The sequence below is a fragment of the Ambystoma mexicanum genome, chromosome 2p, assembly GCF_040938575.1.
Source record: "Ambystoma mexicanum isolate Mex_15411 chromosome 2p, UKY_AmexF1_1, whole genome shotgun sequence".
NCBI classification, from domain to species: domain Eukaryota; kingdom Metazoa; phylum Chordata; class Amphibia; order Caudata; family Ambystomatidae; genus Ambystoma; species Ambystoma mexicanum.
The window spans coordinates 1,185,377,894-1,185,403,132 of NC_090923.1; the positions used below are offsets into that span (position 1 = coordinate 1,185,377,894).

Here is a 25,239-nt window from a genome sequence, read left to right on the forward strand (position 1 = left end):
CGTTGGTGGATGGGAACTGACACCCAGGGATAAAGGGTAGTTGGTGGCACACACAGCAGTGTGCTGGCAAAAGGTAAGTAGGGAGAAAAAGGGGAACGGGGTATGGGGATAGGGGCAAAATGATCTGTGATCACTGCGCCTCACGCATTTCCGGTGGCGCAGTGATCACATAGATCTGACCCAACCATGGCACCGATGTTCCTCTCCTTGCTGTATGGTTGCTCTCTGAGCTGTACATCATGGGGCAGCTGTGCCTTCAAGTTGTTTCTGCAGCCTTCGATGCCATAGATCATAGCATCCTTTGTGAACGGTTGCAGAGAGCCATATATCTAGGCCTGGAAAGGTATTGGTCCCTTCTGGCTGACAGATCACAGTACATCCAATTTGGACGGTTTCTCTCCACGGGGTCTAAAACCACGTGTGGAGTCCATCGAAGCTTGCCCCTATTCCCTGTTACCTTTTAAACTTTGAACTTCTTCCTCTCTTAATTCTTGAAGCCGTTGACCACCATTATCGATCTTACTTGGAAGATACTCAAGTATTCATTCACAACTCTAATTTGTATGCGCCACTCTAATTTATATGCTCAATCTACCACACTTGATAACTGCCTTCACGCCATAAAAAAACTTGATGTTGAACAAATGGCTGCAACACAATCACGGTATAACTGAATTCTGAATTTGGTCCTTTTGATGTCCTTCTTATTCGTTGCATGCCCAGACCTCTGAAGTTGCTTACACCCTAGTTCACAATATGGGTTTTGGGTGGACCTGACAATTAACTGAATCCTCCTCCTTTAATAATACAAAGGGTGGGGAGCTGCTACTTTCATTTTAAAAAGATGACCCCATCTTGTCCGCTATACCAGAGTATCTCGGGTCCATGTTTGTCAGGGCGGTCATAAACTCTCTTCTTGACTAGTTGCCTCAACCTACAACATTCAGTTGGTGCAAATTATGGATGTCAGTGCCATGTTTGGCGTGCTTAAAAGAGGCTATATTTCATCAGCCATATTTCTTCTACATTGCTTGTCTGTATACATTTGGTTTAAGTGTATATACCTTATTTCCAAGTGCATCCAAAAAACCGATCAGGTGTACCTGGCCGATAAATCTACATCAGCCAGCTAGATCCTTCTAATCATGTAATTCTACTGTGGACAGAATGCCATCTATAAAGGTGGAATAGCCTCAGTCTTCTTTTTCTTTTATAATAAGAGTATGTAGGTAGCTTTCTCTCCGGATGTGAGGTACACTAACTACACCTACCCGCACCCCCATTTATAATACTCCATGCTAGAAAAACATAGTGTACACATCTGACTTTGCTGAGCTTGTCGCCTGGCACCTCGCAGAAGCTGCATTCTGGTTTGGCAACATGGTAGTCACAAAGTGACAAGCATACAAGTTAGCAGCTGTTGGAATTTAAAGTCCAACAGTCAGGATCTGCCTTTAACTGTGAGCAATCTGGAGCCTGAATTAAATTATATAATTGTTTGATCACTGATCTTGGTGTCATTGCAAATCTACATGTAAGACATATTTGTTTGGACATCTGGGACTCCGCAATTAAATTGGTCAATAATCTATTCAAAACATTTTTATTTTCAGCTTGGTTATGTGTGACATTCCTGGTCAGTGGGTCCTGTGTATTCATTGTCTTGGACTTTGTTTCACCCAAAACAAACCAGATGCACTCATCTCTGTCAAATACCAGAAAGGGAGAAGTCAAGTGCTTCGAAGGACAGGCTTTGCCAGGCCAAAGGAAATCACAGCAGGGTGGTTATTAACAAAGACCAGAGGAAGGGAGTGGAGTAGACTAGCCTCGTGGATGGATTTCCTGTTAGACAAGGGTTCCACCATCTTTGATTTTTGCTAAGCCTCTCAAAATGTCTACCTCCCCCATTCACCTCCCCAATTCCTGCAGATAGAGTTATCTGGGTATGGCATCATGAGCACAGTAGCCTGGAGAAGACCCCCTTATAGAAGGGAACCAGTCTCTTGTGGCCTTCTGCCTATATAATGGAGTGGGGAAGAGGCCCCTCCCTTTGTTTATTAATCTTTGGAGACTTCAGAAGGATTAATCTGAAACCGTGTGTGAGTACACTCTGCTCCAAGCCCTCTAGCATAGAGATGAAGACCAAGATTTCCAAGGAAGATGCAAACTTTTGCCTCCCCTTCAACTACTCATGCCCCACATCCATCCCAATGGAACTTTGGGGTGACTAGCTGTTAGATAAGGCCTGTTTGCAACCAGAACACTGGTGCCAAGGTACTTGCTCGCTGGCGGTAGTGAACCCTGCAAGTGCTCCTTGGAATTTCCGTGGTTGGGAAGAGCTGCACAAGGACTATTCTTATCTTTGGGCACCCACTCCAATGCCTCTCCCGTACCAACCCTCAAACAACCAAACAACTGAGGTAATGATCCCTGGCTCTCTGAACCACTTTGCTGCTAATTAGGGCACCTTTAATGCCATCCATGCTACTGCAAGGGAAACCCCGGAGTCCACTTTGACACATGATCGCCTTATGCATCTCTGAATCTCGCTCGACGCAGAAGCTCTGCTGTCTCTACATCCGCATCCCACAGAGTCTTCTAGAATGAATCCCCACAGTCCTCATCTTGCATGTGGTTGTTTGTACCCCGATTTTCACAGACCCCACAGACCCATTCGAAATTACATTTATTTGAATCTAGCAGAAGTACCCGTACTCCAAACGGGTCCTATAGACAGACATGATAACGCTCTCATCAATTGTTGAAAATGAAGGATCCTGTAGGTCGCTGATCCACCTGACCATGGTGAGGTGCAGTGCAAATATCTCAGAAACTGTGCATCCTAGGGCCTTGAAATGTGACCTTGAGTTTTGTTCCTCGTCTTGGGACCGGTTGAGAAACAAAATTTTTTGTTTCCCTTCCCGGTGAACATGGTTTACAATACAATACATGTCGTTGAGTCTATTTCAAGAACAGAAGGGAGGGGAAATAGGGCTCAGTCCGTGGGACAATTAAACGTATCTAAACTCTCGAACTTCAGTGAAAGTTTCACTAAATCATTTTCATGAATTCGCATATGATAAAGTAGGATGACTTGCCTTGCAACTGGTTCAACTAAAGCAACAGCAGTCCATTTGAATCACACATATATGCCAATTTATTCAAACTCATTTAGTTGTACACCACTTCATTACAGGGAACACGTTCATAATATGCATGTAATTGTGTATCTGGAATGACATGTAGCGTGTGAGCAAGCAGAGACATTAATGCTAGAAACAAGCATTGATAAATGCATGGGTTACTGGTGCTCTCTTCCAGAGTCCTACTCTTCCTCGTCCCAGTCATCAAAGCTGTGAGGTGCATCATCAAGATGGGCCCTTTTGATCCCCTAGACGGAATAAAGAGCAAGTAACACTCCTCTCCATTCATCCGTGCACTAGAAACAATGCACCCTGTGCCAACTCTCGCGCTGTCAGAGTCGGGGAAATGGGGCTGGCAGGAGGAGGAATCGGACACAATATAGTATAGATTGGCAATAAGTAATCTGGGCATTAACCCTTTCCCCTTCTGCCTCATTGCAGTCTTTAAAGAAAATGTAATGCCGTGCAAAGTTGGGAATATCAGTTTAGGACAGAATCCCCACCAGAATGCACACCAGGGACATTCATTTATTCAAACCCTAACACTACCATAATGTACAGCATTCAGGATGGCTAAACCAAATATGGAAGTGTCACCCTCTGAAACCCTTCCGAAAGAAGATTCCTGCCCCTCTTGTGGATCTTCATTAAATTCCCCAGTGGAACGGCAACCGGAGCAATCTCATACTATCGTTAGCTACATCTTGATGTGCCTCTTTAGAGTCGGAATGGAAGGTTTCAATCCCACATTCCCAGGGCCAAAAGACCTTCCCCGGACTGGATTCTAGCCATCTGACTGACATAGGTCGTAACAGTCCTTCCAACATCTAGGGTACTTGCAGAGTCAACTGTAACCATCCCTCCCAAGCGATCCATAGTTTTTAGAACAGGAATTACAATACCAGTTAGTATCCAATATCCAGAGAGGGGCAAAGCACCAAGCCATCATGCAGCAAGAGGAGGAACAAGGAAGGGACCTCAAAGGGAGAGATGCTAAAACACTTGGGGAGAAGCAGAAGACCCCCCTTTGAATAAGGGAGATCTGATATTCAACAACACATGCCAAAATACTTATCTGGAAAAAAGACCTAAACAATCATGATCACATGTATTTGGACACAACTCCCTATTTCATGAATAAGAACAACCAACACATGTTTCGTGCCTCTAGGTACTTTATCAAGGTTTGGAAAATCATGCTGTAATCGTTGCTGCCCATGGATATCTCCTTGTTCCAGTCTCAAGAATCAGATTGTAGGTTGTGGATCTCCTCAAACATTATTTGTGCTTCTTTAAAATGATCCCAATCTTCAAGGAGATGAATTCTGCAGCGAACTCCCAGAACATCTCTGTACTAAATCCATACATTTCGAGGCTTGTCGGCTCTATGTATATGGTGTTGAGTTTTTATTAATGTATGGATATGATTGTGTGATCTTTGCAATGGTGATTGTTTCAGTCTGCATTCAATCACCAGTGTAAACTATATCTTGAAATTGTACTAGCAGTGGCAAGAGTTTCCTCTAGCCACTAATCTTGAGGTTGACCGGCAGGAATCTGGGACATTTGTAGATTGTGCAGCTTTTAACAATAGATGTTATATTATTGCAAAAGCGCAGCCAGTCCACAAAGCTCTTTTGTTTTGAAAGAATGCTTGCACCATCTAAGGTTTCTTGGCTCTGGTGGGGTAGAGGTCTGGCTCATCTTCATGACATAGTAAGCCACTGTGAACTTCAAATATTGAGATGGTTGGAGTTTGCCCTGGACTATCTTTAAATCCCACAGGCACCCGAGGAGGGTCTCTCACCTTCTGCCTGTCGTGTATGGACCACTGGGGAGCAGGAATGTGCATGAACCCGTTTTCCAGCTAGAGATGTAGAGAGTTATTTTGGTAATGGAGAGAAGTAGGCACCCTTGAAGACTTTTTTTTTAGAAAACCTTTTATTGGCCTTTCAAAGGAAGATTAACAGTTGAATTTCAGAGTAAAACGAGAAACCAATATCAGAAGCACAGCAAACATGATTAGCATCTGAACATTCCAGAATCGATGTGAGTTGTCAAACAAAACTAGACAACTAGTGACCATGCTAGTACCCATTCATATTGCCCTGCGCGGAGTCCGCCAAGCAACCGTAAACATCTCTGCCCACCCCCGCTAATTTACCCTTCGGTCTCCCACCTATCTCAGATCTTCTCAAACATTTGGCATAGCCCCTGGACTCTCGTTCCTTCAGCATCATGCATGCATCCATATCTCGCTCCCTTTTCGGCATTGTGGGTGGAACGCATGTACCCGACAGCATCGCAATATTGCGTATTGCTAAGAATAAGGCGTTTGACAGGAGAAGTTTCTGATACTGGGAAAAATTGGTGTCTCCCCAAATACCCAGTAGGAACAGCCCAGGGTCTATAGGCAACGACCGATCAAGCACTGAAGACAAGCGATGCGAAATCTCCCCCCAGGACCTCTGTATCTTAGGGCATAAACACATTGCATGGTAATATGTGAATAAGAGATAATAAGAGAAGCATTGTGGGGCCCTCTTTTTTGTTTAAGGGGGGCCTAACTCGAGAGGGTATGTCATATACGAGAGAAAGAAGAGGAGTCAGAAGCTACCCCAGTTTAAAGACAAAGGTGAGGTTTGCAGCAAAAGACTAGGTTTAACAAATGCTAGTCACAAAACATGGTCAGGGAAAGAGCATAAGACAATAGTAGTAGTATGCCATTATTGTCACAATAACGTAGACAATAATTACGTACTATTATCTTTGAGTAGTACAGAATCTTTGCACAAACAGTATTGTTACTAACCCTCACTACAATGCATAGTTTATTGTATCATTGTATAGTTTTTACCTCATGGGCTCATGCATGTCTTTTGTAAGGCCTAGTGTGAATAAGTGGCCTACCAACTTTTAGATGTGTGTTCAAAAATGAATAGTATATACACTTTGCTCTTTTCCTGACCATGTTTTGTGACTAGCATTTGTTAAACCTATTCTTTTGCTGCAAACCTCACCTTTGTCTTTAAACTGGGGTAGCTTCTGACTCCTCTTCTTTCTCTCGTATATGGTATTATGTGACCAGTGCCGTTCGACATCTTGGACAATCAGGAGTTGTGGCGCAGCCACATTTAGATAAAAAGTCTTGGGCATATTAAGTTCTATGGAGGATTTACAACTGGATAAGCCAGAGTCTTGCCAGAATGGTGATCTCCCGCAGAGTCATTAGAGCTTCCTGCCAGTCCTCAGCCGCCAGATGGCTTATATCACACTCCCATTTAGACTTGAAGTTTGACAGGGAATGGGGAGTGAAGGTAAGGTTAACCTGGTACAGTGTTAAGATGTGCTTTGACATAACCAATGCTTCATTAATGTTGGTCTTTAGTGGGGATTGTGAAGGGAGGTCATGGGAAACTGTGCAGACATAGCGTGTTTACGGTAGATATGAGAAGCGATCACCAGCTATCAACGAAAACTGATGTCGCAAGGCATCAAAGGTCTGAAGTCGATCCGCCTCAAGCAAATCCTCCAGCAGTTGGATATTCCTAAATTCAGACTCCCGAGCTCTGGGAGATCGATTCCTTATAACCCTAGAGCAGAGGTATTAATGAAGCAATACCTTGCCAAACCATTGCTTTAGTGACCACCCAATGTGCACGAATAACCTGTTGCGATGTCACTCTGAGCTGGTTAACAGCCCCTCCCCTCCACTCAATCCCACCAGCAATAAAAGCAACTGGAGCGGCCTGCTGCAGTCAAGCCAGGAAAATTCAAGTGCGATATGGGGGAGAGTGTGATCCCTGTGAAGCTACTTGTTGGGACACCCAATAGTACAGTCGGCGTTCGTGAAAGCAACACCTCCTTCCCAGACTGACATACATAGGGTGCCCAATGCTTATTCTAGGTTGGGAGTCATGCCACAGTAATTTCCTCAAGCTACTCTCTATCCTGTCGAATTCTGCACCAGGAATCCAAATAGGTTCATTTTTAAGGTACTTGTGCAGAATCAGCATTTTGAACAGGGCGAAACGCCCAAGCAGAGAAAAGGGAAGGGCCTCCCAGAACTTGACATCCGTGATAAAATGTGACATCCCGGGTGCCAAATTAAGTTTGAAGAAGCATTGTGGATCGCACCCAATGTGTATACCCAGATAGCAGTCTCGGGCCTCCACAAATCTACAGCCTGGCGGTATGGCACCAGGTCCGCCCTTCACCAGGAAGAGTAGCAGTTTCTTCCAGTTCACATGCAACACACTGAATCATTTGAAAATTCCCATGATCTCTATAACCCTGAAGACTTGAGGAGCTAATGTTAGACCAAAGGGGGAGCATCCTGCACTGGTAATGTGCTCCCTTTACAGCACACCTGAAAGCAATCTGGTGGGTTTCCAGTGTTGGAATGTGAAGGTAGGTGTCCACACGCAATGGAAAATCACCTGGTGAGATGATTGGTATGGTTTTTTAAATGAGCAACACCTGACATTGTCTTGAGAGTTGTCAAAGGGTGGGATTCTCTTCATAACTTTGGCACCAGAAAAATTATGGACTACACGCTCCAACCCATCTGGTCCTTGGGTTCCCTGATTATGGTCCTTTTCTTCATGAATGAGGCAATCCCCTTCTCCCAAGCCAACCTTCTATTGGAGTCGTTTGGCCACGCAGCCCCTGTATCTGGGGGCGTTCATCCTAACTATTGCATACCCCTCTTGGACCGCATACAGACCCCAGCTGCCTGAATCCTCCTCCAACCAACCATCCAGAAATAGGCTATGCCTGCATGCTACAGGAATCTCAGAGTGTAGCATGGAATGGGGACCAGCTTCCATTGCCCGCATGGAGGAGTAGTGGTGGCTGGAGCATGGAGTTTAGAAGAGCCGATATCACTGCCACAGAACAAAGCCCTTTTTTCTGCCCTCTGACAAACTGAGGCTGTGCACGGGGGCTGGTGACAGTATGTACCTTTCTTTTCGAGGAAGACACTATTAGCTAAATGGGAAGAGTGAGGCGAAGTTCTTCAGCTACCGGCTGAACAACCTTAGGTTCTGGAGATGAAATGCTTCTGTCCGTAAAATGGCTGGTGGAGGAGAATGACATTCTTTGAAGACCATCCTTTCCATGCCCTCAGACAGACAATGGGTAGTTCATGTTTACTTTTGACATTATGCCTTTTGAGCTTTAGCAATTGAGAGGTGTTCTTGATCAACTGCCCTCAAGGGGTAGTTCATGTTTACTTTTGACATTATGCCTTTTCGAGCTTTAGCAATTGAGCTCCCGCTCAAGACAATGTCAGGTGTTGCTCATTCAAAAAACCATACCAATCATCTCACCAGGTGATTTTTCATTGCGTGTGGACACCTACCTTCACCTAGCCCCTCCTTAATTGCTAATGCTCGAAAGGCATAATGTCAAAAGTAAACATGAACTACCGCTTGAGGGCAGTTGATCAAGAACGCCGCTCAATTGCTAAAGCTCGAAAGGCATAATGTCAAAAGTAAACATGAACTACCCCTTGAGGGCAGTTGATCAAGAACGGAAAGTCTTTCGGGAGGGACTCAGAATTATAAGTATGGTAAATGCCTGCTCTCATGCCAAACGTCAAAGACTCATGGGCATTGTTCATGGTGAAGGCTAATTGCTCATGTAGTTGGTCTGTGGGAGAAGCGTCACCAGAGATCACAGTAGTCTTGTTTGCGAAATTACTGGAGCAATTCCAACTTGAGGCAATCTAGAACACATGCCGCAGTACGTTTTAGGCCAGTGACTTGAGAGAGAGACCTTTTGGAGATTCCTTTGTTGAAAAGTTCAGATCAATGGACAGGAGCATGTCACTGGCCGGGGCATACCTAGTATATTAATACTCTGTCTCGGGAGGGCATTAGTTGAGAGGGTAGAGGTGTCAATCGGGAATAGGTTAGAGAGCAGACGTGCTGTGACCTAACCAATAGCTTCCCTCCTAAGGTACTTTCCTTCGCCAGGGGACCACTACGGTGGTGACAGTGTGTGGTACAAATATCCTTTAACATTAACATTGGTGCCCTAGTGCCCCACCTTCTCCTCTGATGGCTGCTCTGCCGCTGGTGTGGTATGGACCTACACTGGAGTGGACAGTGAAGCATGTAACCGTATCCCACAAGGGGAGAGGAGGGAGGAAGCCTGTAATCTTAGGACGTCCTTCAGTGGCCTCAATCAGCATTTTCAGATCGTCCACAGCTATGGATACAGTGAGTGACTGTGAAACCCTTATGGGTCTATGGGGAGAGGAGTCCCCACTACGCGATTTCTTGGGCTTCTTACTCTTTTTGCGACTGTGATCAACCCAAACAAGGGCAAAGCACTCATTTCACTATTGCAGTCAGGAAGTTTGAATTGCCAAAACATGTACAGCACTTTTTCTGAGAGTACCTTAGAGTCCTCTGCCAGATATAAAAGTAACAGTGCTCTGGAGCTCCGTGGCGGCCTGCCTGATTTCCTGTCGCCGTTGAACACTTCCTGGCAAGCAATACAACGCAGCGTGACCTGAAGCAGTTTTAGGGAGACATCCACGTAGACCAGCACGGACAAGGCGGCCTTGCAGAACTAATGCTGCAGTGGTGGGGGTGTTGGGTTGCACCCCTATGCTACATCCAATCTGCCACCCGCAGTGCTGTTACACTTACACAAATACATTTTGATATCACTGAAGTGCGTGCTGCCACCCAGGTCAGTGTGTGCGTCAATGCAATGCATGGAGAGTGTGTATGTCCTTATATGGCGAGGGGGATAACAGTGCTTTAAGTGGGGTGAGAAATCGGGGACGGGGTTGTAGGGGGTGTAACTAGGGGGTGTGGCCTGCAGTGTCCCCAACACAGGAACATAAAAAAAGCCTTTGTTTTATTGTCACAGGATGGGATTTGAACCCAAGCTCTGCTGTGGACAAGCCAGTGACCCTTGCACTGTGCTATTTCGTTAGTGTCTGCTTTCTTGTGTTTCATTCAAAATACTGCTTGACACGTCCGTCAAGTATGTTGAATGAAACAAAAGAAATCCACCATCTCCGAAACGCAGATTTGGCACATTAACTTATAGTCATTTATATTAACCCCTCTCCCCCAATGTCCTTGAGTCCTCAACAATACTTTAAACGACAAACTGGTGTACAAGTGTCACTCGCAGTTATGACTGATCAGAAGACAAGCAATAAGACGCATTCCGTTCCCTATTGCCTGTTTTCCCTTTGCCTGGAAAATGTTCAACAGTGTAGAGTAAGCAAAGGAGCTCGTTAAACAACAGTCTCGAAGAGGCCATTTTGGAAGCCACCAGAAAAAGTTATTGATCGGTTTACAGATCACACCTGAGAGGAAAGAAAAAGAGCAGACATAAACGTTTTTTTAAAAAAAATCGTCGTCCATCCTACTAAGCCTCCCCCCAACAACGGCAGGCCGCTGCCTCTGAGTGTCTGCAGGTTACATGGCAGCGACTCCCTGCAAGAGTTGTGCACCGAAAGTTTTCTGAAAGTTGCCTTTATACTGCGGGCGCTGCACTTGCATGTGTGTGAGAGGAGGGAGGGGGAGGTGGCAGACACGAAGGCGGTGGTAAGAAGCGGCAGGGGGGAGATAAGGGGCGATGCAATTCCGCAGGGTTGTAAACGTACAGCTTCCGCCCAATGAAATGATGCACTGCAGACAACACCAGTCCTATTGCTGCTCTTTGGAATGAATAGCCGGTAAAAAAAAAGTGGCCTCCATTGCCCTTTTTAAAAAAAAATGTCTTGTGCTGGCAATTCGAACCAGAGCACTGCAGTGTCCCATCCCGCTCTGCTACTTCATAGGTGCTCAATGTCTTGTGTTTCATTCAACAGACTGCTTAACACAAAGGCTGTTCCAAGCAGCTTATTGAATAAAAACACAAGAGAGCTGCAGCTCCAAAATAGTACAGTGTGATATCACACTGGCTTGTGACCAGCAGGGCTCCAGTTCGAAATCCAAGCATTTTCCTCTCTGGTGCGGTTGTGGGAAATGAGAGAGCCCAGTGAGGGCCCCAGCTAAATCAAAGTTCGGGGAGATTGCCGGGGCTCAGCGCTGGCTGGCCCCAGCCCACTTAAAGCCCTGGCATGCTGATGACCACAGCTACGTGCACATGATTTACATTGACTATTACTAGCATAGATGTATTGTGGCTGTGTATTCACAATATATTTATGCCAATAATGGTCACAGTAAATCACTTGCATGAAGCTGCGGCCACTGTCTAATCCAATAATGGTCACAGTAAATCACTTGCATGAAGCTGCGGCCACTGTCTAATCCAATAATGGTCACAGTAAATCACTTGCATGAAGCTGCGGCCACTGTCTAATCCAATAATGGTCACTGTAAACTTTCATGACTGCATAGAATCGTGCTGGCAACTTCATCAAAACTTTGCACAAAGTTCCTAAATGCTGTTGGTGACATGGCATATACCACATGTGTTCATGTTATCCTAGAGAACCAATTGAAAAGTGTATGGCTTTTAACTACATTTTTCTTATTGTGCTGTAAAATGTGCCTTTTCAACATGTCATTATAAACAACGTTCTGGAGGGGTTGCGAGTGGAGGAGTCCTCCTGAATGCTCTACCTTATTTTGGGCTACCTAGCTAAGCTTGGTTACTCGTTTTAATTTGAGGAAGCATACGGCCCTCCAAAGACAATATTCACCAGCTGTGACTAACAAACCGTTTAGAATTCTGCTTCCCCTTCGGGAGCAGTCCAACCCCCACCACACTAAAAGCTGCCTGAGTCGCTGCGGTGTGAGTGACTAATTTGGCGCAAGACCACGGAAGCTATGATGGATCTCATATGCAGCCGTTCGCAGAAGCAAAAGAATGTGACTCTTCACTAGAGTCTTTTATTTTATTTTTATTATTTTTTAATAACGTGCTTAATGCCCGAGTTCGGTTTCTAAGCGCGGATCAGGGATTTGAACCTCAGTTGCTTTGCGTGGTCTTGCTTTCCAAGACCAACAGGTTGCCCCTGCTCTCCAGAGAAGGGAATCAGTGGATTTTTAGATGAGTGTTGAAGAGCCACACTTCTTATTTATTTTAAAGCAACTTGTTGCCTACGTAAAGGGGTCGAGTTTACCTCTTCTTTGAGGACTGAAATGGGCAAGAGTGAGGAGAGTGTGTGCTTGCATTCCGCCCACAGAGTTAAAAATGCTTTTGGCCATGGTGAGCTTCTCAGTTTTATAGCCTGGGCCTGTGCTTTACTGTGCCTGCGAGTTGGGGCTCAGGATCAGATGCACACTGCCGAACCCCCCACGGAAGACTGATTAAATTGGCCGTGGCAGGCTGAAAACTGTTGTGTGCATGATTCGGGATGTTGCTGAGCCACAGGAACAGTGTAGGAAATGGGCCGAAACAGGACAGAGCGACACTTCTGCAAGACTCACTGCCCTGTTCCCAGACCCAGGGGCTTGTCCACAACACTCACAGATCAAGAAGCCATGTTATCACACAGCCCACGCTCAACAAGCAGGACACTTCCAGCAGGTCTGCTCTGAAACCAAATTACTACATGCACAAGCAACCCATGTTTCAACAAGCAGACGCTTTCAGTAGACTCTGCACAGGAAACTGAAAACAGACATGGCCAAAGCTTCGCATTTGTGTTGCAACTGTCCGAACTGGTATATATGTCCTGCAATGTACAGACATCTTTTTCTTAGGTTGAGTAGTGTGACCAATCAAAACTGCAGCGCCCAACTTCTATTATGCGCTACTGAATCACTGTCAGACCTGTTTCAAATGTAAAATTGTGGACATTCTTATGTTCCCATAATGCTCTTTGCTTTTATGCAAATCGACAGGATTGGGTTCTATGAAGAGATGCAGTATTGTGTGACTTGGCCTCGGGCCATGCCATGCCCCGCCCCATCAAGGATGAGAGGGTTCCACCAGTAAATGTTTTCTGTTTCGAGCACTGCTCAGGAAGGGAGAGGAGTCTATATTACAGAAGTAGAGAGAGGTCGATTTCGATATGCGTGGAATTGCAGGCACTCTTTAACCAGAGTGGCCTGTGATTTGGGCCTCCTGAGCAATGCCCGAGGCCAAGGCTGCCTGAAAGCCCTCGAGCCCTACTAATGCTTCACGGATATGCCTAAAGCAGAAGTGGTGGCTGGATTGCTCTCGGCTTGAGGCAGTTCTCTCTACAAAGTTATCTGCTTAATCCAGTTCTCTTCCTGAACGACATTTATCAGCTCTTGTTAAAATGGCGGCAATGGGATACGAGTCCCACGGAAGCGCAAAGTCTTTTCACCAGAAAGCAGCGGGAGGGGGTTTGGAGGTGAGAGGGTGCTCTTTTCTGATGATTTGCTAGGGAAGGGAGGCTTTGGCACTTTAATCTACTAATGCACTTTTGGAAATGAGCCGGACATACTGTTGGGTTAAGAAGCAAGTGTGACTGTGGAATGCAAGACCTAGGACAACTTCTGGGGCAGATGTGCTTGGAGGGGTAGGAGGTGGTAGTGCAAAGTGACTTTTGTCCAAATATAGAGAGAACCCAGACACTATTCATAAACGCACTGCTCGATTACCCAGAGTTCCTTTGGCAAATGTAGAGAAGGCACACATATCACACCTTTACAAAATATGAAAGGCAGGCCTGTTGCTGTTCTCCGTGCTTGTTTGCACTCTTTCCTGACAGGCTGTTGTCGTGTTGGCTGAGCTCCCGTTCACCATGTCACTGGCTGTAAAATCTTAATGAGGTCTTGTGACTTATGATTACAACGGAGCTGTTTGTGGGTTATCTGGCGATCAAAGGTCACTGACTGCACTGGGATTTTCCATGCAGTGCATCGCCGTTTACCTCTAACTTGCTGCACCGAGAATTTTACCTGGCCTATCCCCCCATATTTTTTTTGTATCCATATAATACATGTTTTCGAAACGGATGGAGAAGTGAGAAAAATGACTAGTTCAGAAGGAGGGTTCTGTGTTCTTAGATCGCCAGGTTTTTTTATGTGGAGCGTTTTGCTCAATATTTTCGGCCGAAAAAAGTTTTTTTCAATATTTAAAAAAAAAACATTTTATTGGGGAGTTCCCCCTACTCCTTATATCCCCTTACCCACGGCCTCCTCCCACCCCCAATATTAGTTTTTTCAGCAGTACTCTTGACACTCCTTAAGGTAGCGCGGGCCGTTCTCAGCGCTTACCACCAAGGAGATGCAAGGTCATCCCTACAGCTGCAATGGAAAAGACTGAGGAGTGTGAGATACTCGCCCTGGCAAGACGATCCTTAAGTTGCAGTAAAAGCTGGTTTGGGTTGAAATCGGGAGACGCTATAAAGTTTTAAAGTCCTTTGCATAAAGGAAGTGAGCGCCACAGTATATTAAATTACGGCTGCACGGAGTGCCCTCAATGTTGTGTGTAACTTTCAACGGATCCACAAAGTTAGGGAGTGAATCTAGGCATAGCCTGGGTGCACCTTGTTCCCCATTCCCTAACAGGAGTAACTTGTGCCTGTTTTAGTTACGGTCTAGCAGGGTACGCTGGAGCAGTCAGATTCAATAAGAAATGGCGCTACCTAATTTAAATGATTTGATTAGATTGATTTAGAATTTGTAGTGCGCATATCCTTCTGGAACCAAGCAGGAGCCTGCATCTAGGCAATGATATTAAAAATGTCCTTCCCGGCTAGCATAATAAAGGCTCACTGGAACAAATAGGTTTTACATTTCTTCCCAAAAAGTGTGATGAAACCAATATTCCGCAGATTATCTGGAAGTGAGTTCCAGAGATGGGGACCCTTGATAGAAAAGCAGCATTCACCCCAGGAGACATGATGAGAAAACTGAACAGACAGCAAGTTTTTTCCAGATGAACGCAAAGCTTGCGAAGGTGAATAAGGTTCTATTTTTTAAATCAAATACTTAGGTGCTGTACTGGGGAGACGCCCGGCCGGCCCATAGAGTTGGGGTTAGCTCCGCAGTACTTTAAGACGAGATAGCTACACCTTTGAGATGGATGGGGGTGCAGGTTTACTACTCCAACACCAATCAATAAGGACAACTCAATGGTTTGGCAAAGGGGAGTCAGTTTAATGACAAGTACAAAAACGGGGAAACATGGAAATCAACAGTGATGCGACAGTCCGTCTCGCTTCAACTCCCAAGAACTTCATACAAACAGTAACATTTATACTCAAAACGCATCCTAATCTGACGTGTAACACTCAAAAGTTAAAAAACATTTGTATTGGTTAGGAAAAGGTAACTTTACTATAGGTACTATATCTGTATATGGTAATGGAGTGAGGGGATTGGGCAAAACACTGTCAGGTGGGCATCTAAGCCCTTCCTTCGAAATGACTACTGTGAACGTCACTAAAAGTACAACGTCCTATTGGTTCTACTATCTATCGGACCCTAGATTATTTGGTCCATTGTGACTGGGTTGGCATCAACCCCATGCATACATTTCCACTTTACTTAGCAGCAAACAGAATGGTCAGCCAGGTGCAGGGTGCCCCACGATTCACCCGGCCTTCCTTCAATCCATCATTACTTTGGTGGCTATGTGTCAATTAGTTGACTGTGGTCGGCCTCGAAACTATGTCTTCTTGTCAGGAAACGTTATGATATCTCTTTCTGGGCGGCTGCCAGGCATAGGTGTGAACCTGTGCTTCTTCTTGCTCCGATGGTCACGTGCTGTTCACACCGTGAATCTGCCTATTTTCCCTCAATTTGTGCATTTTAGTTCTTATTCGGCTTGCCACCTGCTTACGCCTCCTTATCTTGACCTTCCAAAGATAGGATCTTCTGTTCTTAAGTTTCAATTACGCGAGGCTACTGTTCGTTCCTTCTATTGGTCTGACCTTGACTCTTTCCTGGTGCACGTTGCCTCTGCTGAGTTTCGATTCAGCCGTCTCCTCGTTTTAGCGGAATACAAATCTTGTCCTGTTTGGCCTCTAGCAACCTGGGTTGATTCTGCTTTAGTGTAAAGTGGACTTGCACTTATATAACTGTGCTTTGTTTTGAGGTAGATTATGTATAATGGCGCATGCCGCTCTATTCTTCTACTTAGCACAGCAAGCCATACTGTTTTCTTAGCTTTCTTGCGGTTTCAAGCATATGTACTGGTTGAATATCTTCATCCTGCTTACAGCTTAAGTTTCTTTATATTTCAACATCATTCTTTTCTTCTAGGTTCACGATATCCTTATTCATGGCATTTCATCTCTGTATGTCATTTTTTTGTTGTCGTTTCTTCCATCTGTGAGTCTGTCTGGGCCCTCGTGACGTCACCATTCGTCTTCTATTGAGGCCTTTTAGGTTTCTTCCGGGACGGTACTTAAGCTATCTTCATTTCGTCTCATTTGCTGGTAGGGTTGTCTCAATGGATACCTTACTGTCCATGGTTTTCTAGGTATCAGTATTTCAACAGGTGTTGTTCTCCTGATAGGCACTGGGCAGAGCCCTACTGCGGCTCTCTGCTGGTTTATTTGCTCATCATACGTCACATATTTTGGTGTGAATGTTCCTGTTATTTCAAAATGGGCGATGGGAGTGCAGGCTTTATTTGGGACCTTCTCTACAGTGCTGTTCCATGGATTCACCTGTGTATAAGACACCTGGGAGGACCCGGTATTTCCCCATTCAGGGAACCCATCCCCATTCCCATTCGAGCCCCCACAGGGCTCAATGGGAATGGGGAGGGAGCTAACAACGGGCCCATTGTTAGCTCCCTGGTCCTTTAGCAGCTCCCGCTAAGGGCGGCTGGTATTACCAGCTGCCCTTTGCGGGACCTGCTAAAGGACCTCGTAATGCGGCGGTAAGGGGTTAACATCACCGGCATCCTTACCGACGCCATTAACCCCTTACCGCCAACCTCGGAATGAGGCCCACAATGTTCTAAATACGATTCTGGCAATTAGTGTAGTCTCCTCCGATAGACGGAGATGTAAGCCATTTTTGGCAAATTATAAATCAATCTAACAGCAGCATTCTGGGCCACCTGCAAGCGTTAGAGTTGGTTCTGAGGTGCTCCCAGAAGAAGAGGGGCGTAGTAGTCTAATCTGGAGTTAATATCATTGTCCCCACGACCACAGCCCTAGCCAATTCAGGAATTAATGGCAAAATGGGGTTTAGGAGCCTAATTTGATAGAACATAGACTTAACCACCTCTACATGGGCATTACAGCCCAGAGAAGCTTGCCAAATACAGACGAGATTTTTTTACCTTACCCGAGAAAGATGTTATGTCGAAAATGGCAGGGCAAGAAGTAGTTTCATGATAGTTACTGAGATGATGTGTTGAGCCAAACACAATCACCTCTGTTTTAGAGGGGTTGAGCTGAAGCTTTCTTTTGATCATCCAATCTTTGATCGCATTAGCACAATCTAAGACACGTTCAATCACATGTGGTACTGTTTTTATTTGAAAATAGATTCGCGTGTCGTCTGCATAGGATTGATAATTCAATTTGTACTTCAAAAAGATATCAATCAGAGGTCAAAGATAAATACTAAACAAAAATTGAGAAAAAGATGACCTCTGAGGCACTCCGGACACGACCAGGTATTCGTATGTTTGTCAAGGAAAGAAGAAAACCATTTCAAGGCTCCTTCAAACACCTGAGCCACCCCCATAAACCTGGACAAGAAAAGACCAAAATCAACTTTGTCGAAAGCCACTGTTAAATCGAGCATGATTATGCTCAGATAAGCCTTCATCAGCAGCTCTTAAGATATTGTCCCACACAGCCACAAAGGCTGTCTCAGTCCCATGTCTGGTCCTAAAGCCGGACTGAAAAGTATCCAAGATGATGTTGTCCTCCAGATGGTGCTGCAGCTGTAAGGTAACAATCTTTTCCAGAATCTTAGATGGCCAAGGAAGGCCAGCAATTGGGCGATAATTTGCCATTGGTGGTCCAATGCAGGTTTATTTAATAACGGTTTCCAAAACCAATTTCTTACGTTCTGCTGGCACAATTCCCTGAGCCAAGGCTACATTCACAAAGTCTGTTATAAATGGTGTAAGGGCAGAGGCATGCTTCACTGCCAAATATGATGGAATAGGGTCATAATCATAATTCGTGGATTTAAGTTTTTGGATCATGACTTCGATTTCATTTAGCTATATGGATGAGAATGAAAAACAAGACCTTGGAGAAGTCAAAATGTTGGAAAATCCGGAGCCTGGGTAGGAAAATCTGCAGGGTTAATTTGAGAGTCGATATTTAATCAAATAGTATGAACCTTTTCAGTAAAAAAGACAATGAACTTATAGGCCAAATGTGTTCTCTTGCACTACAAATCACTTTCCCTGGTCTATTACCACTTTCTCGTGTGAAGGGCAACATTTGCACTTTCACACACATCGCACCAGATTCACACCAAGACCGCCTAGGTGTGTATTAAGTAAACCCGTTGCGTGAATACTTCCTAAATTACACATTTGTGGCTGTGCTCTTGTTTACAAGTGGCACACCCCTTTGCACTGTATCTTTCACTTGCTTCTCTTCTTATATGCAGTGCTCCACACCATTCCCTGAGACTCCCCCCGCCTCTAGCCATCCCTGCCTCCTAATTACTTGACTCGCAAAATGCTGCAATGCTACTGAAATCTCTCCCCGGTCTGAGTCTGGACCACCAGACCCTTTCTAGAATTGGGAGGCAGTCCTGCACTATGCGCCCTGTCATGGCTGGGGCTTTTGATTTCTTGGAGGAAGGCGGTAGCCTCCTTTGGCTTGTGAATGGAGAAAGAAGCATTGTATAGTTTGATTGCAGGAAGACATCCTCTGCAGTTTGGCTAAAGAAGGAGCCCTCTGTGGTGTGTGGATGGAGGTGGAAGCCGCCTTTGGTTTGAAAATGGAGAACGACGTCTTCTATTGTTGGCTGCTCGGGAAAGATCTCTTTTAGAGTTTGACCGAAGGGGGAGTCCTTCTCTAGTTTGTGAATACAGAAAGACCTCACCGTTCGTTGAGAATGGGGAAAAATGTGTTCTGTTGTTTGCAAAGGTAGAATGACTTCTTCTCTAGTTTGAGAAGTGAGGAACACCTCTTTGGTAGCTTGCAACCCTATGAAGAGGCGCTCTGTCGTTTGTGAAAGAGTACCGTACCTTCTGTAGTTTATGCATTGAAGAACATGTTGTCTGTACTTTGGGAATCAAAGGTTTTGCCTGTAGTTTGTGATTACACAAAGAGGCGTCCAGTAGTTTGCTAATGCACATATTTTGACTCGTGGAAGGCACTTTCTCTAGTTTATGATGTGGTTTTTATAATGTGCTAATCCTGAGTGCAGTCTCTTCATAAAGCCTCCAAAGGAAAAGGGATCTGATCACATCCGGCTTTGGAAACATTCAGACCAGCGAAGGTCAGGCAAAGAGCATATTGACGTGGAGTGTAACTACATTACCATGTGCAAGATTAAGTGCATTTTATGAGGTAAGTGCGGAAGCAGATGAAGAACCAGGCGTCATGGCAGGTGGATGGTCAGGTAGGCCACGCCCTCAGTCTAGAAGACCAGATTGAACGATAGCCTAAGAGGCGCATTTTCAATGTCTTGCAGAAATGCAGATGCTTTGTCGGAGCACTTATGGGACCAGACAGTACCTTCCTGACAGACACTTCATCTGTTCTGCCACCCTGTGCTTCTTGTAAGAAGCGTCCAATAGAGATCTCAAGGCCACTGACCTGGGATTCTGGAGATCTGGTATTTTATGAAATTCTGTCAAAGGTAGACCCGGCCTTTGTTCCATTGGCTAAGTCAGAGGGCTTTGAAAGTGATGCAAGTGCAGAGAAGAGCAGGCGTAATGAAGGCACAAGCTTTAAGGCTCAGTTCGAAGCTGGCTGCCTTGCTATGGATAGTTTGCAGTTTCTTAATTAGTTGTGTTTTTAAGGGGAAACGTAGTAGAAGGATCTCTGTTGTGGCCTCCCAAAGATCACTCGGACACTTATTGCCGACATGACAAAGCTGCTTACACACAGTTGCGTCACTGTGAAGCTTTTGGTTCAAGGGTTATTGTATGAGTCTCATGAGGGGCAGTAATAGGGGCGGCCTGGGGATGGGGCCAGACTTGCAGGTTGGAGCGCTGGGGCTGCGGTCCTGTCCCTCAGCAGCCTGTGCCGTGAATGGAATGCTTGTCCGCGCTTTCCTCTTCCTCGTTGCGTCCTCTCTTGAGAGGTTGGGTCATCTCTCACGAGATCAGGCTCTACATACCTCCTTTTGTTGGAACACAAGAGCAGGTGGTGTTACTCCATGACAAAGTCTGTGAATTGTGTCAGTCTCTTTTTCTCCCTCTGCAGTTGACCTTCTCGGCTCTCTTTTCTCTCTTGCCTGACTTCTGCTCCCTCCTCCTGGTCTGTTCCTTCCTCCTCGGGTGTCTGGCTATACCCTTCCTGCTCCTCTTGCCTCTCTGCCATCTCCTTGCTCGGGATTTGCAGTCTTTTGTCTAACCTTCTTTCCTCTCCTTTCTCTTTGCTCTTGTGCACTTGGTCCCGAGCACTGGGGCCTGGTGTTTCCTTGGAACTTCTCTCAAACAACGCCACTCGTTCCAGGTTTCAACTTCTCCCATCCTGGGTGCGCACGTGATTAATCCCCCTTTTGCACACCCGGATGGGTCTGTTGAATTTGAACCCTGGAACTGGGTCTCCTTGTGTCATCTTTATCTTTACCCAGTCTCGTTCTCGAATTCCACTGCCCTTCTCTTGTCATTCCACTCCTCCATGAGTGCCTTGCTCTTCTTCATTCTCCATACCAATTCTTCCATGTTGACTTCATCGTCTTCCCGTACTTGTGACATCCATAGAGGGACCATTGTGGACGCTGCTCTGCGCCCTCTTAGCATCCAAAGTGGGGACATGTAGGTGATCCCATTGGGGGTCAGTCGGTTGGCTGCCACTGTTTCCTTGACTGTGAAAAAGGGATCCATCCCTGACGCTGTGGCTAGTTGCATCGCTCCCTTGATGAACCTATTGGCCCGTTCCACCAAGCGATTTGCTCTGATCACCACAGCCTTCTAGGAGAAGATACACGCTGTATTCACTTTCTTTATTCTTTTTGAGAAACCTGAAACACTGACCCACCTTAATCCAGGAGGCATACTGTTACTCACCTATTGAACCAACAGGAGTACCTTGCTCTCCGCTACCCAGAGGCCTCCCCAGGAGATAGCATGAATGAATTGTGTTAGTGTATACAGGAATACACTCTATCTCATCCCACACGGGGTACGAGCAGCACCGCGCTTAGCTGTAGTACTGGAACGCTTATTGACAGGATGAAACATTCAATCTAAAACTCACGGATTGTTCTATAATCTAAATTTCTAATCATTGAATGACATTCTTTTTACTGTATGTTATAATGAAACTGTAAGCAAACAAAATATAGCAGAACTGAATGTCAGGAATTAACCTGGCTAGAGCCAGATATTGTGTAACTAGCCTAGAGGAAGCCATTGTTTGGCGAAACAAGAGGCACATGCACCAAGAGGTTATTGTTGGCTGTTTCTTACTGCATTGTATGCAATGGCTGATTATGATTGCACAAGTACACATCTGATAATTATGATGTAACCATCTCATAGCAAGTTACTTGATTAAATAAACAGTTAGAGTAAAACTAACAAGGAACAGAATACTTTTTTTTACTGACTGATCACAGGCATTAAGCACACAAGTGTGAGGGGTCACGGTTGCATTTCTAAATGTGCAAGGCACAGTCCGAGATAGATCTGATTGGGGTGATAGAGAAGCAAACGGAGCTGGTGCAAGGGGGGAAGCGTGATGCAGTAGCAGGGACAGGGTAATGGGCTGAGAAAAGAGCTGCAGGTCAGAGATGGGAGTGAAAGCAGAAGAGGGGGAGTAGGAGTGACGCAATGAGCAGGGAGGGTTGGCTGTGGCTGAATGACATGCAATGCAAAGAGTTAAGAGGATAGTGGGAGCTAGTGGAGGCGTAGGGTGATGGTGTAGAGGATGTGGAGTTAGGTTGAAGGTAGAGAGTTTGTGGTTGAAATTAGAGACCTTCTGACATTTCTAAAATATACACCCCTCTCATAGTTTAGAAATGGTGGAAGAGGCCTCCATCCTGTAACTGGTGGTAGCCAACTGCCCCCCCTCCACCATGTTCAGAATAGGATCCCATTTTAATTCAGAAAAAATAAATCTCGTTCCAGCGGGTCGGGCCTGGTGCGCACTTACACCAGGTGTTAAATATGGATCTGGTACTTTTCCCCGGACCCAAACTCACTGCAGCTGTTTACCACATATTTGCAGCTTTTTTTGAGGTGCAATCCCCCCGTACCATCCTTCCCCAAAGCCTGGTAAACGGGCACGCCCTAGTGTACATGTTGGAATTGGTACCTGTTGCATAGGGTTGGATAAGCAGGAGCAAAAAGCAGCCCCTGGATATTCAGCATTGACAAGTGACCAGGAGCTACCACTGGGAAACAAGGATATAGTACATAGAATTCCGTAAATCTAACTTCCACATAAGATTCAAACATATCATTCTGTCCATTATTTAAGACCCCTAATGCTTTAAATGAGTTCTAATGATTATTTATCATTACCAAATGCACAGAGTTAAATTCACATAGGTGTGTTCGTTTGGCATCAGTTGGCCTGGGGAGCCAAAAGTAGCCCCTGGTAGCTGTTGCTGTCAAGCTAACCAGGCTCTAATAAGCTACAAGAAGGAGCTGAATAGCTTCCAGCTCCCCTCAGTTTCGAGCCCTGTTATTGACTGGTGGATAAGCAGCCTGGTGTACTACAGTAAGTGGTGCCACATCGAACCAGTGGGGCTGTAGCCCATTTCTGTGAGTAATCCAGATCACTGATGGACTTGAGTGAGCTGCACTACACTTCTTGGAGGAGTAGTGCAGTTACAGCGGCTTGTAACCCTTGGGGTGGTCTTCAATGTATGCAGCAGTCTGCTTCCCAGCTAAGGTTGCCCTTTATAAATCCCTCACATGCCTGGGCCGGTTCTTATTGTACATCCCATGTGGGAGGCTCTATTCCATAGGCAGGAAGGCTCTTGGTCATTCTTTATAATGCTGTCTGTTGCACCCGCTTCCTGTACCCCATGTCTGGTTGCATTAATCCCTGTTCTCGCTCTTTCACAGGTGTCTTCCTCATTCCCTACATTCTGATTGCTATCCTTGGAGGGATCCCCATTTTCTTTCTGGAGATCGCCTTGGGCCAGTTCATGAAGGCAGGAAGCATTGCAGTGTGGAACATCGCCCCACTCTTCCAAGGTAAGCACTTAGTGGCTCTCGGCCACTCTCGCCGTCTCCCTGGTGCTCACTGTCGTACTCTCCCTTGTGCTTTCTCTCACTCTTGCTTTCTCTGCCGTACTTTCCCTCTCGTGCTTTCACTCTATTCCGCTCTCTCCCTCTTGTGCTGTCTGGGTCAATTTAGCTCTGGCTCACTTTCTCCCTCTCTCTCTCTGTTTCTCTTTTTCTCCACGGGCGGACTGGAAATAATGTTCAAAGTAGGCCCATATTACACATTTTGAGCAAACCTAATCCTTTTCTCATAAGCAAATGTGGAAATAAAATGGGTAACCACACAAAAGAGGGCCATGATGCAGAGGGCTACTGGAAAATCTCCAGAGTTCCCTGTAAATCAGTCCACCCCTGTTACTCTCTGGGTCTCTTTCCCTCTGACTTTTTCTTCTGGCTCACTGTCACTCGGTCTGTCCCCTGGCTCTCTTACCCTCTTGCCCTCTTTCGCTCTAACTCGCTTTCTCTCTGGCTCTTTCCCTCTGGCTCCCTCTCTCACTGGCTTTCTCTCCCCATCCCTCACGTGTGTATGCTCTCTTTATATAAGAATACTACACAAGTCCAAGATTATTGTGCAGCGACAGCTGATGGGAAACTCGCTGAGCTCCACCCCCCGCCCCCTCTCTGACTCAATGACAGCTTGTGAGACACCCCCACCCAACCTCTCCGTCCCAAAGCTTCGCCGCCTCTGTCTGGCTCGGTGGCAGCTGCTGGCATCACCCCCGAGGGCCTGTCCCCGCCTCAGGGCTTCCATCTTTCTCTTTCAAACAAGTTGCCGATGTCTCTTTGTGACGCAGCTGTCTGCCCCATGCAGGCCCCTGAGTGCAGATAGTTCGGAAGCGCAAACGGATTATGTTGAGTGGGGCCTTGGTTCTGGTGTAAAGACGTTTCACCTGAGTTGGGGCAACAGGGGACCCCGCATCACAAGCCCCCTGCATTGCTTTATCTAGAATGTTGGCAGTGTCAATGCACACGCCCATCGGCCTAGCTGTGGTGGAAGTGGAAAAAAGGAACTAGCTGTACTCTGGCTGCATCCAATAAGGAGACAGTGGGATGGGTAGACAGATGGTGGGGAAGGGGGAGCAGACCAGGATCACAATCACAAACCTTGGCTGAACAGTGAAGCAGGGATTTTAATCCATTTACAAAAAACGCAAATTCCTTAATAAAGGCACATGACAACATATAAATCCTTATAGAAACATGTTAAGCCAAAAGAATATTATTGTGGCTTTAATTTTCACATCCCGAATAGTAAACTATAAGTCCCAGAATGCAAGATAATGTGAACATGAAAAATCAGTTTAAGCCCACTGTACTGTCAGTGATTTAAGACACGCAAATAATTTGTTTTAGATAAGAGCATTGCTTGTCAAAAACCTCCAGCTTGTATGATGTTTAAAATGTTTGATTTGTGACATAAAGCAACTTTATATTTTTGCATGTCAAGATACTAGTCATCATCGATAGAAACACATCTTGGGCGCCTTGTGCTCACTTTAACTAGCACAGCTTTGCAAGGTAACTGCTGCTTTGCAAGCTCTTTGAGTTGGAAATGTTCCATTATGCATATGAAAGGCTATGCCACTGATACAAGAAATGTGTGTGCAACCTGAGCACCTTAAAGACCTGCAGAGCTTGGGAAACTGGCAGTGCTTGAATGTCCGGCCTGCGACGATTCATGTTTGGCTCAGGAGGACGGGGAAGCCTAGGACTGGTTTCTTGAATCTTTAACCTAGTGGTACAGCATATCAATGATTTCTAGTGCACTTGCATCTCTGGGCCTAGGAAGGTGTAGGAAACTCCCCAGACGTGGATTGGCAGGCAGTCACTCCTGCTCTTATGCAAGCCAACAGCA

General features: G+C 45.6%; 1 protein-coding gene across 1 annotated transcript in view; it reads left to right on the top strand.

Annotated features, from left to right (window-relative positions):
* Positions 1–25,239, top strand: part of SLC6A8 (solute carrier family 6 member 8) — a 238,100-nt gene that overhangs the window by 32,153 nt on the left and 180,708 nt on the right. Inside the window, exon 2 of the mRNA XM_069645372.1 lies at positions 23,223–23,354. Coding sequence (XP_069501473.1) covers positions 23,223–23,354 — 132 coding nt within the window. The remainder of the gene's footprint in view (positions 1–23,222; positions 23,355–25,239) is intronic.